The sequence below is a fragment of the Coregonus clupeaformis genome, chromosome 19, assembly GCF_020615455.1.
Source record: "Coregonus clupeaformis isolate EN_2021a chromosome 19, ASM2061545v1, whole genome shotgun sequence".
NCBI classification, from domain to species: Eukaryota; Metazoa; Chordata; class Actinopteri; order Salmoniformes; family Salmonidae; genus Coregonus; species Coregonus clupeaformis.
In genome coordinates, this window is record NC_059210.1 from 30901851 (window position 1) to 30917135 (window position 15285).

The 15285-nt window shown below is 43.1% G+C and overlaps 1 protein-coding gene across 7 annotated transcripts in view; it reads left to right on the forward strand.

Moving 5' to 3' along the window:
- LOC121532116 (inositol hexakisphosphate and diphosphoinositol-pentakisphosphate kinase 1) overlaps positions 1-15285 on the forward strand; it is a 64925-nt gene that overhangs the window by 36369 nt on the left and 13271 nt on the right. For 2 of the 7 annotated variants that reach the window (XM_041837823.2, XM_041837825.2), the window contains exons 18-27: positions 369-510; positions 3002-3225; positions 3678-3805; positions 4583-4697; positions 4940-5047; positions 5206-5322; positions 5425-5562; positions 6090-6201; positions 7786-7914; positions 9720-9782. In XM_041837823.2, coding sequence (XP_041693757.1) covers positions 369-510; positions 3002-3225; positions 3678-3805; positions 4583-4697; positions 4940-5047; positions 5206-5322; positions 5425-5562; positions 6090-6201; positions 7786-7914; positions 9720-9782 — 1276 coding nt within the window. Of the gene's footprint in view, positions 1-368; positions 511-3001; positions 3226-3677; positions 3806-4582; positions 4698-4939; positions 5048-5205; positions 5323-5424; positions 5563-6089; positions 6202-7785; positions 7915-9719; positions 9783-12781; positions 12971-15285 lie in introns of all 7 variants that reach the window. The other 5 variants (XM_041837826.2, XM_041837827.2, XM_041837828.2 and 2 more) reach the window with 4 other exon arrangements.

A 15285-nucleotide genomic window follows, 5' to 3' on the forward strand; every position in this document is an offset into this window, starting at 1 on the left:
ACATGCTCATGACAAGTGTTTCAGTACATAATACAGTAACTACATCATCATGTATTATAACTGCAGGTGTTAAGTAAACTATGACCTAAATGGTCACCATTACACTCTGTTACACTGATGGGAGGCTCCATTGACAATTCCATCAACTTGAGCAGTCCTTGAAAAGTGTTTTTGAGATTGATTGTTTCCTATCCTTTTCTTACTGTACAGCCTTCAACTGAGCATGACATCACTGTCAATCTCCAGAGTCTCACATAACATTTCAACACTACCTGTTATGGATACCAACGTTGGCATTACACAGTTCCATGAAGTTCTGCATTATTTGGACCACTGTAATAACGTGTGACTGTTACTATGTGTTGCAGCTGGCCCCTACAGGCAGCCCCTCTCTGGTCAACTCCATGAAGATCATAGGGAACCCAGTGAGGACGTGTGACCAGGTCTACACCCTCATCCAGAGCCTCACCTCCCAGATCCGCAAAAGGCTGGAGGACCCCAAATCTGCAGGTTTGTTCTCTGCCCAGCCTGCTTACAATATAATAGAATTGAAAGTAATAGAAATATTTTATTGTCCAATATAATAGACCTTTTGACCCATTCCTAATAGGTCAAAATGTAAACATTAGTGGAGACGCCTTTCCAGCTTTGGATTCACTGTTACATTTGCTACCAAAGAGCGGTGCGGTATCTAACTAGCCAACTGTAAATAAGTGAATTGTTTCAACTCCGTTAGCTAGACAAGTTACTTAGCTAGCTAGCTAAAGTTATTGACGGTTAGTTACCTACCGCTCCTACACTCTTTTGCTAGCTATTGGAATGCTGTCGTGTCAAAAATGACATTGTTTTGTTTACATTTTGCTATTGTAATCTGAAGTGTTGGTCCCATGTTTCATGAGCTGAAATAATAGATCCCAGAACTATTCCATATGCACAAAAATCATATCTCAAATTTGATGCACAAATTTGTTTACATCCCTGTTAGTGAGCATTTCTCCTTTGCCCAGAGAATCCATCTCCCTGACAGGTGTGGCATATCAAGAAGCTGATTTAAACAGCATGATCATTACACAGGTGCACCTTGTGCTAGGGACAATAAAAGGCCAGTCTAAAATGCCACAGATGTCTCAAGTTTTGAGGGAGCGTGCAATTGACATGGTGACTGCAGGAATGTCCACCAGGACTGTTGCCAGAGAATTTAATGTTAATTTCTCTACCATAAGCCGCCTCCAACGTCGTTTTAGAGAATTTTGCAGCACGTCCAACCGGCCTCACATCCGTAGACCACGTGTATGGCGTTGTGTGGGCGAGCGGATTGCTGATGTCAACGTTGTGAACAGACTGCCCCCTGGTGGCGGTGGGGTTATGGTATGGGCAGGCATAAGCTACGGACAATTTGAATGCACAGAGATACTGTGACGAGATCCTGAGGCCCATTGTGAGGCCCATAAAAAAATAAAATAAAAATAAAACCCTGGGCCTTAATTGCCATCTGTAAGCTGTTAGTGTCTTAACGACCGTTCCACAGGTGCATGTTCATTAATTGTTTATGGTTCATTGAACAAACATGGGAAACAGTGTTTAAACCCTTTACAATGAAGATCTGTTGTTATTTTGATTTTTACTAATTATCTTTGAAAGACAGGGTCCTGAAAAAGGGACATATCTTTTTTTGCAGAGTTTATATATACGTATGTGTGTATATACAGTTGAAGTCGGAAGTTTACATACACCTTATCCAAATACATTTAAACTCAGTTTTTCACAATTCCTGACATTTAATCCAAGTAAAGTTTCCCTGTCTTAGGTCAGTTATGATCACTACTTTATTTTAAGAAAGTGAAATGTCAGAATAATAGTAGAGAGAATTATTTATTTCATCACATTCCCAGTGGGTCAGAAGTTTACATACACTCAATTAGTATTTGGTAGCATTGCCTTTAAATTGTTTAACTTGGGTCAAACGTTTCGCGTAGCCTTCCACAAGCTTCCCACAATAAGTTGGGTGAATTTTGGCCCATTCCTCCTGACAGAGCTGGTGTAAGTGAGTCAGGTTTGTAGGCCTCCTTGCTCGCACACACTTTTTCAGTTCTGCCCACAAACTGGAATTGTGATACAGTGAATTATAAGTGAAATAATCTGTCTGTAAACAATTGTTGGTAAAATTACTTGTGTCATGCACAAAGTAGATGTCCTAACCGACTTGCCAAAACTATAGTTTGTTAACAAGACATTTGTGGAGTGGTTGAAAAACGAGTTTTAATGACTCCAACCTAATTGTATGTAAACTTCCGACTTCAACTGTAACTCTGGGTCTTCCATTCCTGTGGCGGTCCTCATGAGAGCCAGTTTCATCATAGCGCTTGATGGTTTTTGCGACTGCACTTGAAGAAACTTTAAAAGTTCTTGAAATGTTCCGTATTGACTGACCTTCATGTCTTAAAGTAATGATGGACTGTCGTTTCTCTTTGCTTATTTGAGCTGTTCTTGCCATAATATGGACTTGGTCTTTTACCAAATAGGGCTATCGTCTGTATTACCCCCCACCTTGTCACAACAGAACTGACTGACTAAAAAGCATTAAGAAGGAAATAAATTCCACAAATTAACTTTTAAGAAGGCACACCTGATAATTGAAATGCATTCCAGTTGACTACCTCATGAAGCTGGTTGAGAGAATGCCAAGCTTGTGCGAAGCTGTCATCAAGGCAAAGGGTGGCTACTTTGAAGAATCTAAAATATATGTGGATTTGTTTAACACTTTTTTTGGTTACTACATGATTCCATATGTGTTATTTCATAGTTTTGATGTCTTCACTATTATTCTACAATGTAAAAAATTGTTAAAATTAAGAAAAACCCTTGAGTAGGTAGGTGTGTCCAAACCTTTGACTGGTAGTGTATATATATACTCTTTCCAGGTGTATTGTCAGATAACTAGCTAGTGTAATTTAATTCCTGTCGACTGTCTGCTGTAAGCTAAGTCCTCTCCTGTTCCCAGACCTGCAGCTGTACCACAGTGAGACCCTGGAGCTGATGCTGCAGCGCTGGTCCAAGCTGGAAAGGGACTTCCGGAATAAGAGCGGCCGCTACGACATCAGTAAGATCCCAGACATCTACGACTGTGTGAAGTATGACACACAGCACAACGCCACACTGGGCCTGGAGGACACATTGGAGCTGTTCAGGCTGTCCCGTGCCCTGGCCGACATCGTCATACCTCAGGTGAGGGGAAGACACATACACACACACACACATTCACGGTTACCTGCGCAAATGGGGACTATAGCAGTAGTCTAGACCTACCAAGTGGGGAGCATGACTTCTGAACGTTTCTTTGCCCATTTCTTTGGATAGAGAAGCGTGAACACACAAGCGCAGAGGGAAGGATTTTTGACAAGCCTGTTACTTCAGACTCCCGTCCCCTCAGTCTCTGAGGATGATTCAAGATACCTCTACCTTCTTTCTTACTCCTTATCGTTTCCTTTTCAATGCAGACTATGCTTACTTTGCTATCCCTTCAAATACAGTAAACCTGGCTATGAAATTACTATTCTAGGAACCTGTCAGAAAATGATCAACAGAAGTAACATCTTTAAGTCAAAGCTTATTTGAAGGCCAAATCATTTCTTGAAAACATACCTTTTGAGCATGCATTTGTCTGTTTCTCTCTTCAGGAGTATGGCATCAATAAGCCAGAAAAGATGGACATTGCCCAGGCCTACTGCCTTCCCTTGATGAAGAAGATCCAGCTAGACCTGCAGAGGACCCACGAGGACGAGGCCGTCAACAAGCTGCACCCACTGTGAGTTGCAGTGCCACTGATCTAGGATCAGTTGTTATTATAGGTACTCACCACTTGGGCTGCAATCAGTCACACACTGTCTTTGTCCATTATCTGAGCCCGAGTTGTTATTCGACCGTTATATAATGGATGTGTACCACTGTGAGTGTACTGCTGTCATAGGACCAGACCTAGGTTCAAATACATGCCTATTTAAATCATTTTTCGGTGTATTTCATAATGGCTCCTAACCAATTGTGCTATTTTGTGTTTTTTTTCGCGTTGTTTGTAACTTATTTTGTACATAATGCCACCGTCTCTTATGACCGAATAGATTTGATAATTGATTATTTTCAAATAATTTACTATAATTTACTATTTTAAACTATTTTCAAATACTTGTTTCCAAATACATTTCAAATACCCCAAACAGACCTGGGTTCAAATGCATGGGAGTAATACTTGTACTTGTATTTCCAAATACATTCCAATATTCAACTACTTGTATTTTCAAATTAAAATACTTACTTAAAAATGTATGTGAAAGTAATTGAAATACAATAAATAGTGTTTGAACCCAGGTTGGCCTAGGACCAGTTCTTATAACACTGTTGAAATGGCTGAGTAGTGAGTACCACTGTACCACTTTCCTAGGACCAGTTCTGGCTGTGTACCACTACCACTGAGTGAGCCACTGTCCCAGGTTCAGTTATTTCCCAGTAAACCCTCCATTGAGGTGTGTCTCTAGAGCCCCCGAAAGTGATCACCCTTTGTCATTCATTCCCTCTGGTGGTTCAGGTACTCGCGGGGGGTCATGTCTCCGGGGCGTCACGTCCGGACCCGCCTCTATTTCACCAGCGAGAGCCACGTCCACTCGCTGCTCAGCATCTTCCGCTACGGGGGACTACTGGATGTACGTTGTCACTGCAGGGGGGTTGTTAAAGTAGCCTGGTCCCAAATCTGGTTGGCATGATAATAGTCACAATGATCATAACTTAGGAGTTGGCAAGATGGTACAAACAGATCTGGAACCAGGTTAGTTGTTGTAAAGGGATAGTTCACTGAATATTGAAGACTTGGGTTCAAAATCATAATTTTTTTTAGGTGTAGTTTTCTCTGGTTAAGTGTGTGTGTGTGTGTTGGTGTGTGTGACAGGAGGTTAAGGACCAGCAGTGGAAACAGGCCATGGATTACCTCAGTGCTGTCTCTGAACTCAACTACATGACTCAGATAGTCATCATGCTGTATGAGGATAACAACAAGGTCAGTTAGGCCTCTCTGTCCCTACATCCGTCTTCCTTTCTTTCTGTAGTATTACTACACCTGGTACTATTACTGTACCTTCCTGTCTGTATGTGTCTCTTCCTCTCACTCTCTGTAGTATAACATGATTGCTCATGTTTTGTGTGTGTGTTGAACAGGACCCCGGCTCAGAGGAGCGTTTCCACGTGGAGCTCCACTTCAGTCCCGGGGTGAAGAGCTGTGAGGACGAGGAGAACATCCCTCTGGGCTTTGGCTTCCGCCCAGCCTCCGCTGAGGTGTGTGTGTGTGTGTGTGTGTGTGTGTGTGTGTGTGTGTGTGTGTGTGTGTGTGTGTGTGTGTCCACAGCCCCCCTCATCGGTCTCTTTAATCCAATCCAGAACCAGGAGAAGCAGACCAACCAAGGCAGTCTGGAGGACCTATCACAGGACGAGCCTGACCGGGCCCTGCCTCTCTCTGAGTTAATCAGCATCAGAAGATCACCCATGATCCGCAACCGCAAGACTAGCTCCATGGAGGTACTTGATCAGGGATATATCAGTTATTGTGTCCCCTCTCCCAAATGTAATGTATTCCATGTTAGGGTGGTGTTCATTAGTGCACGCAACAGAAAACCTTTTGCAATGGAAAATAAAAAATGTGTGTTTCTTATTGGATACGTCCAGGTAGTCCCTACCTGTTTGAGTTAATAATAATAATAATAATAATAATAATAAACACAACCCAAGCACAGCATTTATCTGTTCAGTTATTGAATCGCTAGGATAGTCCTGTTTGAATCCAAACCCACATAGAAAGAGCCAAACCTTAATTTTGTAATACTGTACTGAAATCCCATGCTTCTCAGGCTACATAGCATTTTAACATTCTGTGTAGCCCGTCCCTATTAGTGGATGCTTAGTCATGCGCCTGTGTTTTTACAAATGAATGGAGACAGTATGTCTCCATTAGTGACTGCTTGGTTATTTCACTACCTGTCTGAGTGTCAGCTGTTTGTCTGTCTCTGTCTGTCGCACTGTGACACAGTCTCCCTGTCCCCACCCAGGTCCTCTCCGAGACCTCGCCCACCTCCCCCGGCTACTCCTCCAAGGGCGCCTCCTACCGCCTCTTCCCCTCCTGCTCGCGCCAGTCCCCTGAGATCAAACAGACTGGCCTAGGTGGGTATCTGGTTTCTGCCAACCACTGCTGCCACTGTCATATTTCTGCAACCCTGTCATCAGCACTCACTAATCTCTCTGGGTCATGTGAGTGACCTCTCTCTCTGTGTCTCGCTCGCTCTCTCGTTCTGTCTCTCTCTCTCTCTCACGCTCTCCCTCTCACTCCCTTTCTTCCTCGCTCTTTCTAATGGCTGCATAGCTGCCATGACTCCATAGTGGGAGGTAGGTCCAGCTGCCAAAGCTCCCAGGTCTAGACTATGTAGGCCACAGGTCAATGGAGAGTCAGAGTGGAGAGAATGCATCTTAGGCTACGTCCCAAATGACCCCCTATTCATTTTATAGCGCAGTACTTTTGACCAGAGCCCTATGGGCTATTTGGGACGTAGCCTAAGAGCCCCACCACCAAGGACCTCTCCTGCCAATAGGGCTCTATATATGGGGGTCTGAGCGCCGCAGAGCCCCCACCGGATGATATTCCTGTCTGTCTCCATTCACATTCATCTGTCAAGAGAAGCAAGGAAACCTCCACAAGGTGATACAATAGAACCGCAGATACAATCAGTCCCCTGTGCGTGGATTTGGAGGTGCTTGTGACCCCCGGCAACTTTCTAACACAGTGATATTCACTTACTAAGCCTTTATAAAACAAATAAAAGGGTGCAATGGATGCACCAAAAAAACAATGAGTGGAAAAAGATGTTGACATGAACTTGGGCTGAGGTTGGTTTGACTTGTGCATGAGTATGTGCATGTGTTTTCCACTGCTTGTCCATACTCGTACTGTATGCACCAAGCTTGTCAAACTGTTTTGAAATGACCATTCAAACGTTGTCGCTGTCCCTGCATCCCACCAAACCACCCATTCCAGCACAGCTCACTTTAGACCAGAATAGTATGGCTGGAAAAATAAAGGCCCATTCTTATTCTGCTGTGACTATTTCTATGCCAACTGCTGTAGGAATTTAACTGCTGTATACACTGCACTCTTCCCCCCCCAAAAAATAAGGATTGTCAGGAACAGATTATTTTCTAACAGGTGGTTATAGAAAAACAGAAAACCTGTATTTATTTGTATTTACATCATTTAGCAGACGCTCTTATCCAGAGCGACTATTTTATCCAGAGCGAACCTATGTTCATTGTGACAATAGCAATGTTTCTGTCCCCACAGTCCTTGACCACTTTGTTATATTTGGTTCTCATGATTCTTGTAAGTTCAGTGCACTGTATTCACACTAAAAAGCCCCCTTATTTCTTAAATCCATGTCATCCTTTGTCTATGGTCCCACCAGTTGTTGATATAAGTGTAAACCCTCTAGTCAGTCTCCAGGAGATCCTAGAGAGAGGCTTTATCTAATTTTCTCTTAGGAGGGGTTAGGGGCCAGTGTTAGGAGTGACCTCCGTTTGTCTGCTGCGCTCTCTTCATAAACACACACAGGTACAGACACAGGCACACTCACACACCCCTTAGCAACAGTGAACTGCTCTTATTAAGAACCGCATGGTGTGCAATGAGTACTAACCTCCCCCCTCCCTGCCCCCCGTCCCCCTCCTCTCTCCCACCCCGTGGTTCTTCCACAACAGGGTCCCTGTGCTCGGGCCTCTTCAGTGCCTCTGTCCTGGGGGTGTCCTCTAGCGCCCCCAACCTGCGGGACTACGTCCGCACCCACCACCGCAGACCCCCCCTGTCCCCCGGTTTGCCTTTTCGAGATGGTACGTCCTTCCTCTATCCATCTCTATCAACCTCTATCAAACGCCTATCTTTTCACATGGCCACTGAAAATGCCATACATAGTGCCGTAAAAAACCTTCAAAATGTAAAATGTCCGCCATATCTGACATTTTAGATCCTGCTCAAACACTCTTATCTCTCCTTCCCAACCTTAGTGGAGAATAAGTTATTTGATCACACAAATTATCGGAGAGCCCTCCTTTCCCCCTTTCTTTCCTTCTGCCTCTAGAACAATCCTCTGCTTGAGTGATTCCCCCCAATGGCATGAGCAGTGACCACAATTGTGATTATATGCTAAGAATGTTTGTATTATACATTGTATACTGAGCATTAATGATATTGAATTGGTATTGGATTGCGCACAATCAAATGCATTACCCATGACCAATAATTTATCCTAATCAAAGCAACATGGCCTGCCTTTGATTACATGACAACCTGTGTGTGATTAGGTTGCTAAGTAAATCTTGTCTATACAATTGTATATATTCTGTATCGGTGTGTGCATGTCATATGGTAATCTGTCATGACATATCAAGGGGGTAAAGGATTTGTTAATCAACAGGGAATTTTCTATATTAATCCCTTAATTTGGGGAAACCAAGGCTTGTAAATGGATCAAATCTGTTTTGAGATCCGTTAATCCAGCATTGCATAATTCCCACTTCCATACCACAATTTCCTGACTCACTATAGAGTGAAATGGTGAGTTGACTATATAGCCACCAGGGGGCCTCATATAAACATAAAGCTCTGATTATCCAAAATGTTTTCATCAGGGCATGTGGCTAGGAATGTTGGAGCACAACGATTGGCTTAATTTGATCCAAAGGCTGCCACCTACCTCTTGTTATCGAGTCAGATCAGCTAGCATCCTGATAGTAACTGCACAGTATGTGACTAAAATGTAAATATGAAGAACATATGACCTGCCACCTGCATGTGAAGAGGAAAGATTGTTCCACTGCGGGTTGAATGAAGTGCCCATTTTGTCCACTGGGCGTCACTGTGTACTTTGTTTTCACCGTACGCTTGATGTTAGGTATACTTTAGGAAATGGTCGCTTTAATATTATGCTTTAAGATGCTACATCTTTTGCTTGTATGAGGCTAGAGATGTGTAGGGTTTAGAATAACACCAAAGGTTTTTTCTGGCGGTGTGTGTATAGATAGATAGATTGCAAAAACACACAAACGAGACAAACCCCCCCCCATCTATCTCTCACAATGCTGGTCAAAGGCACTGGTACATGACAAAGACAAATGAGCAATGATTGTGTTTACAGTCACACCTCTCAAATCCAGATGGTTACAGGATTGTAATATAGGTTGTTGGTGTTAAATCTGTTGCCATCACCGTATGTTTCCTTTCCAGATCATTTTGTCATAGCATATTCTTTAGAGAGAATAGACTGAACATTTTAGCCTATTGGGGACTTCCTCAAATGCCCACTTCACCAGTGCCAAATGTCAGTCCTCTGTCTCCATTCAAAACAACCACAACTGAGTTATCATTAACATTTTCACCCCATCCACATTCTCCATTGTTCCTTCATTACCCCTTCTTCCATGCTGCCTTCCCATGCTGCATATCACTCACCACAAACAGAGACCCAGACGCACATACATAGCTGCAACATTATAGAGATGCCCTACTTGAGTTTACAGACACATGGGGGTCAGGAAAACACACACGTAGGTACGTTTGCACTGCGACACTAGGGACAGGCATGTGCACAGGTAGCCTGTAGCCCCAGTAACGCCACTTAACCTTCTTATTTCCTCAGAGCTGTTCTCTATGCCGGCAGTAAAGAGATTTTCTGTGTCGTTTGCCAGGCATCCGACTAATGGTATGTCTGCCTTTTTCAAGTATACCTCGCCACTCCTCAGTTTCCCTTCATCTTGCATGTCTTTTGGGGGAAACTATTTGGGTTTGACATTGTCTGTGTAATTACATCATTATATCAAGATCTCAATTTCTCTGAGTTTCTACTTCACAAGACGTCCTGTCTCCATCTGTTTGGTTTTAACGTTAATTCTTAACATCTGTGTTTACTGGCCTCTACACTGCATTTATCAGTTAATATGTCTCTCTGACCCGCCATTTTCCTACAGGATGGATATACACTGAGTGTACAAAACATTAGGAACTCCTTCATAATATTGAGTTGCACCCCCTTTTGCCCTCAGAACAGCCTCAATTTGTCGGGGCATGGACTCTACAAGGTGTCAAGTGTTCCACAGGGATGCTGGCCCATGTTGACTCCAATGCTTCCCACAGTCATTTCAAGTTTTCTGGATGTCCTTTGGGTGGTGGACCATTCTTTATACACACGGGAAACTGTTGAGCGTGAAAATCCCAGCAGCGTTGCAGTCCTTGACACAAACCGGTGCGCCTGGCACCTACTACCATTCCCCATTTTAAAGGCACTTAAATCTTTTGTCTTGCCCTTTCACCCTCTGAATGGCACACATACACAATCCATGTCTCAATGCTTAAAAATCATTAGTTAACCTGTCTCTTCCCCTTCATCTACACTAATTTGAAGTGGATTTAACAAGTGACATCAATAAGGGCTTTGCTTTCACCTGGATTCAATCATAGCTTTCACCTGGATTCACCTGGTCGGTCTGTGTCATGGAAAGAGCATGTTTCGTACACTCAGTGTTTGTGTATGGAATATATCCCTTCCGATATATCACCATGTGTTGCTGTGTCTCCATACCATCACTTATCCTCACATGCTCCTTTTGTTCATTCAAACCCATTCTCTGGAGAGATGGTTAGCCCCTCCACCATTCCAGTCTACTTTTTGATTAGGATAACCCATGTGTTTAAAGCTAAGTAATAGTCTTTCAAAAGCAACCTTTTACTTCTGAAATGACTGTCAAATCTCTTGTTTGACTATTGATAAGAGACCTTTCAGTTTGACCCAATGAAAACTGAGTTCATGCTAAGCCTACTGATTTAATAGCATCAAACGATGGGTAATGGAGGAAAGGGTTAACATTAAATCTGTCCCATCACTCACACTCGTAACCATGTCAGTGAATCTATTAATTTCATTTTAATTAATGGTTGGCGTTCAAACGTGGCTGAACCAATTGGTGATTGACAGAAAGGGCATTCACATTACAACATGCAAGGAAGAGATATTGCCGTATATGTGTTGCTTTGTGTCCATATCCCTTAATCACCGGAAACTTCTGTTATCAAGAATGCCCATCGAGGGGGAAATTGACCGTTCGTTTCTCCCATCTGTTTTTCTGGTCTCGAGCGAGTCTTGTTGCTATGTACTTTGCTATGCGCTATGAAAGATATTGGTAATTGGCATGGCCTAGGTGTCCAGGCAGCAGTGTACCATCCAGCGGTTGGATGGGTTCGTCATGCATGGACGAACCCTCTGATAGCAGTCAGATTGGCCCGACGTATTGGAGCTGAGCTGCTATGATAAGAAAATAACAGTGGTGAGCATTTTTGCATGACATTGTTCGATATGAATACATGTTTTGTGACTTTTTCTGTAGCTTGGATTATGGAGAGACCCATTCAAACTGCCGACTCTGGGCCTTGCTCTCGCTCAGTTAAACAGATTGAGGGAGTTTCCGAATAGCAGTATTGTATGTCATCCAAGTGCCTGGATCATCTGACTACGAGGAGCAGATGGACTATGCAAAGCCTCTGTAATTGAGAGATTCCATACATCGTTTCTGCGTCTGTGTTGACAGAGATTTGGATTGACTTCTGCTGGTACTCACTGTGATGGCTACGGTGATCAGTGGTTTTATATTAGGCCCTAAACAGTGCAGCCCATGCAGTATGTAGAAAGGTGGGCTGGATACAGTAAGGTCTGGACCTGCATCACGTTAGAAGTATAAATAAAGCTATATGAACTGGCAGTACTTACCGAGAGGTGGGGTGGACAAATGGCTTTTCTGTGTCTCCTTGGTCTGATGCCAATTCTTTCAGAACACCCTCAAAATGGGACGTATGTTTTTGAACCGGGCGCTAACAGGAATTGTCAGTTACTGATGCACAGTAACTCTTCTATTCATACGACCTACAGTACTCAACAGACCTCATTCACGTAACCAACCCTCTCCATCTGCCCATTAACACCTGTTGCCTTTGTTCGGACCTCTATCCAGACGGTGTTTACCATTTGAAGTTAGACATCCACAGTCAAGGTGTCACATACAATACTGTGTTGGCATAAATGATGCATTAGATCAAAGGAAATATTTGAGATTGACATTGTGCTAATCTTTGTCTAAGGTAGATATCTTTACGTCTGTTCAATTGTTTACAGTATTTCTGAGGTGATATAGGTACTACTCATAGGTCTTTACATGTGTTCCCGTTGTCTGGTATCCTGGTTGACCTTTCTATGATCTCCATTCCCCTTGAGATAAAATGCTGTTTTTAGTCTAAATGAAAACATTGATGCCTTGTTTGTAGTTGCAGTTCAGTGTCTGGATAGAAAGCATTGCCCTTTGATCTTCTACACTCCTAAGACAGATAAGCCTTGTGACTAATGGTGATCATGGAGAGGAAAGGGGCATTATGACTGACATGCCTGGAAACGTTTCTACCAGTTTAGAATTCCAATGTGCATTACCCCATGAATATCAGATGGTGAGAGCTGTAGCTCTGGACAGTTTTTTGTTTTCTTTCCATATGTCAGTTGAGTGGATGAGAGCCTGGGACCTGTAGCGTTGTTTCTTTTGAATGGAAAGTAGTCTCTGCCCCTTTAGCATTATGCAAATGCTGGCCCACCTACAGCCTTTTGCTCCTCTTCTACTCCTCTTCCACTGTGCTCTCTTCCTCGCTCTGCCTCTTCTTCCTCAGAGCCCCTAGACGAGCATCATGTAGCCCAGCTGCTGAAGGGGCTCTTCACTGACCCGGTCCTCCTGTGTTGTCCCTCTCTGGCCTCTCTGGACAGGGCCATGGCCCACCACCTGCACCAGTGCCCCTACCACCTGCGCCTCCTCATGAACTGTCTGGTGTCTGGCCAAGACCTCCCCGAGTGCCTCTACGGTCAGCCCTCTGTAGACCTCCCATGTCCTCTCCTCCCCTCCACCCCTTCATGCGGTGCTGGGGTGCTGCCAATGCGGGCTTGTTGTTTTGCTTCTCCTTTCTCTTCCATCTCTCTCCTGTTGTCTTTCTCTGTCTTTTCCCTCTCCCCATTTTGTCTCTGTCGCTTCTGTCGTCATTAGTTTTTGTCTAACTCGGTATCACTGTCTACATGAGTATGGCATCAGTCTAATTTGTTGCCCTATTCCTGCCATGTCTGTCTCTTAACCTATCTATCTGTCTATCTGCATGCCTGCCAGAAAATGCAGACGTGGTAACTATAAAGGGAGTGTTCATTCTCCTATCGATGGATCGATACCCCTTACCCATTTTGCTGCTTAGGCTTTTCATCCAAAAGGATCTTTTGCCAGCTTTCATTTATTTTCAAGATCTTTTTATCAAGCTTGACAAAAAAAAAAGGCAATCCTAAGGCACGGTGGCTGCTATACCTAATGCCGTATTCTGTGCAGCCCCTGCTCTGGAAACTGCACGACAACCAGCACAGTGCCTCTGCATGTTGGCAAGGTTACATGGCTTTAATATTGAATGACCATAGACGAACCTCTTCTTCTAGAAGGGTTTCCGCTGCTGAGTGAAGTGCAATGCATGCTACTCCCTAGGTTGGGGTAACACAGCAAAGACTATGAACAGGTGGGGATGAATTGGAAATGGCACAAACAACTATTGTATAGTCCTGTTGGGACTGCTGGCTGTCGAGTGTTGCTTTAGATATGGATACTTAATTGGAGTGATAGTGACACTGCACTATGGGAGGTCCTGACTGGGTACCATTGAGAATCCATTCATTATATTTTGACAAGATTTAAGATCTGAGATCTGTCTGTGGAGAATATCTAGGTCATTAGCTAATTAAGCTGTGGTCTGTCAGTAAACTACCAATTTCAGGGGAGTTTCTGGAGCATGAATCGATGCTGTGTGTCCCCCTTTTGAGCCTACGTATCCCCCCCATGAGAGTACTAGACATCAGCCCAGAGCTCTGTAGCTGTACAGGAAATCACTGAGTTATTTTAGGAAATACTTTATTACTATTCCCTTTGTAGACTTGGAAGAGAATGATATTCCATTTCCATATGTAATTGACTGGGCATACATGAATTGTCAAAGTCTGACGTTTTCTCTCGCCATCTTTTATTTTGATCTCCCTCCTCCCTACCATTAGTCCAAGTGCCACCCACAAAAAAAGGCTTCGGAAATGGCATTTCATGACCCACGAAACAAAACCGCAAAGTTTATCTAGATAATGAATATGAACACTGAGTGGTTCAAAACTTGTAAAAGTTGCACAATTAAATATTTTAAATCAAAGGTACTATTGCAAAATCATAGTGCATTTTGGGTAATTTCCCCTAGCAACATGAGGTTGCCATGTTACACCTTGGTTACAATTGTTACACACGTTCTGTTGTCCATGCTTGCAGAAAGCAACATACACTGCCTTCAGAAAGTATTCATACCCCTTGACTTATTCCTCATTTTGTTGTGTTATAGCCTGAATTCAAAATGTTTTTCAATTATTTTTCTCACCCATCCTACACACAATACCCAATAATGACAAAGTGAAAACATGCTTTTAGACATTTGTACAATTTTTTTAGAAAATAAAATACAGATAAACTATTTACATAAGTATTCACAACTCTTTGCTATGACACTCCAAAGGGAAAGGTAAAGCTGAATTTCCTTTGATCATCCTTGAGATTTCACTACAACTTGATTGGAGGCCACCTGTTGTCAATTGTTTGGACATGATTTAGAAAGAAACACACCTGTCTTTATAAGGTTCCACAGTTGACAGTGCATGTCAGAGCAGAAACTATACCATGAAGTCCAAGGAACTGTCCGTAGATCTCCGAGATATAATTGTGATGAGGCATGCAGTGGGGAGAACAAGTATTTGATACACTGCCGATTTTGCAGGTTTTCCTACTTACAAAGCATGTAGAGGTCTGTAGTTTTTATCATAGGTACACTTCAACTGTGAGAGACGGAATCTAAAACAAAAATCCAGAAAATCACATTGTATGATTTTTAAGTAATTAATTTCCATTTTATTGCATGACATAAGTATTTGATACATCAGAAAAGCAGAACTTAATATTTGGTACAGAAACCTTTGTTTGCAATTACAGAGATCATACTTTTCCTGTAGGTCTTGACCAGGTTTGTACACACTGCAGCAGGGATTTTGGCCCACTCCTCCATACAGACCTTCTCCAGATCCTTCAGGTTTCGGGGCTGTCGCTGGGCAATACGGACTT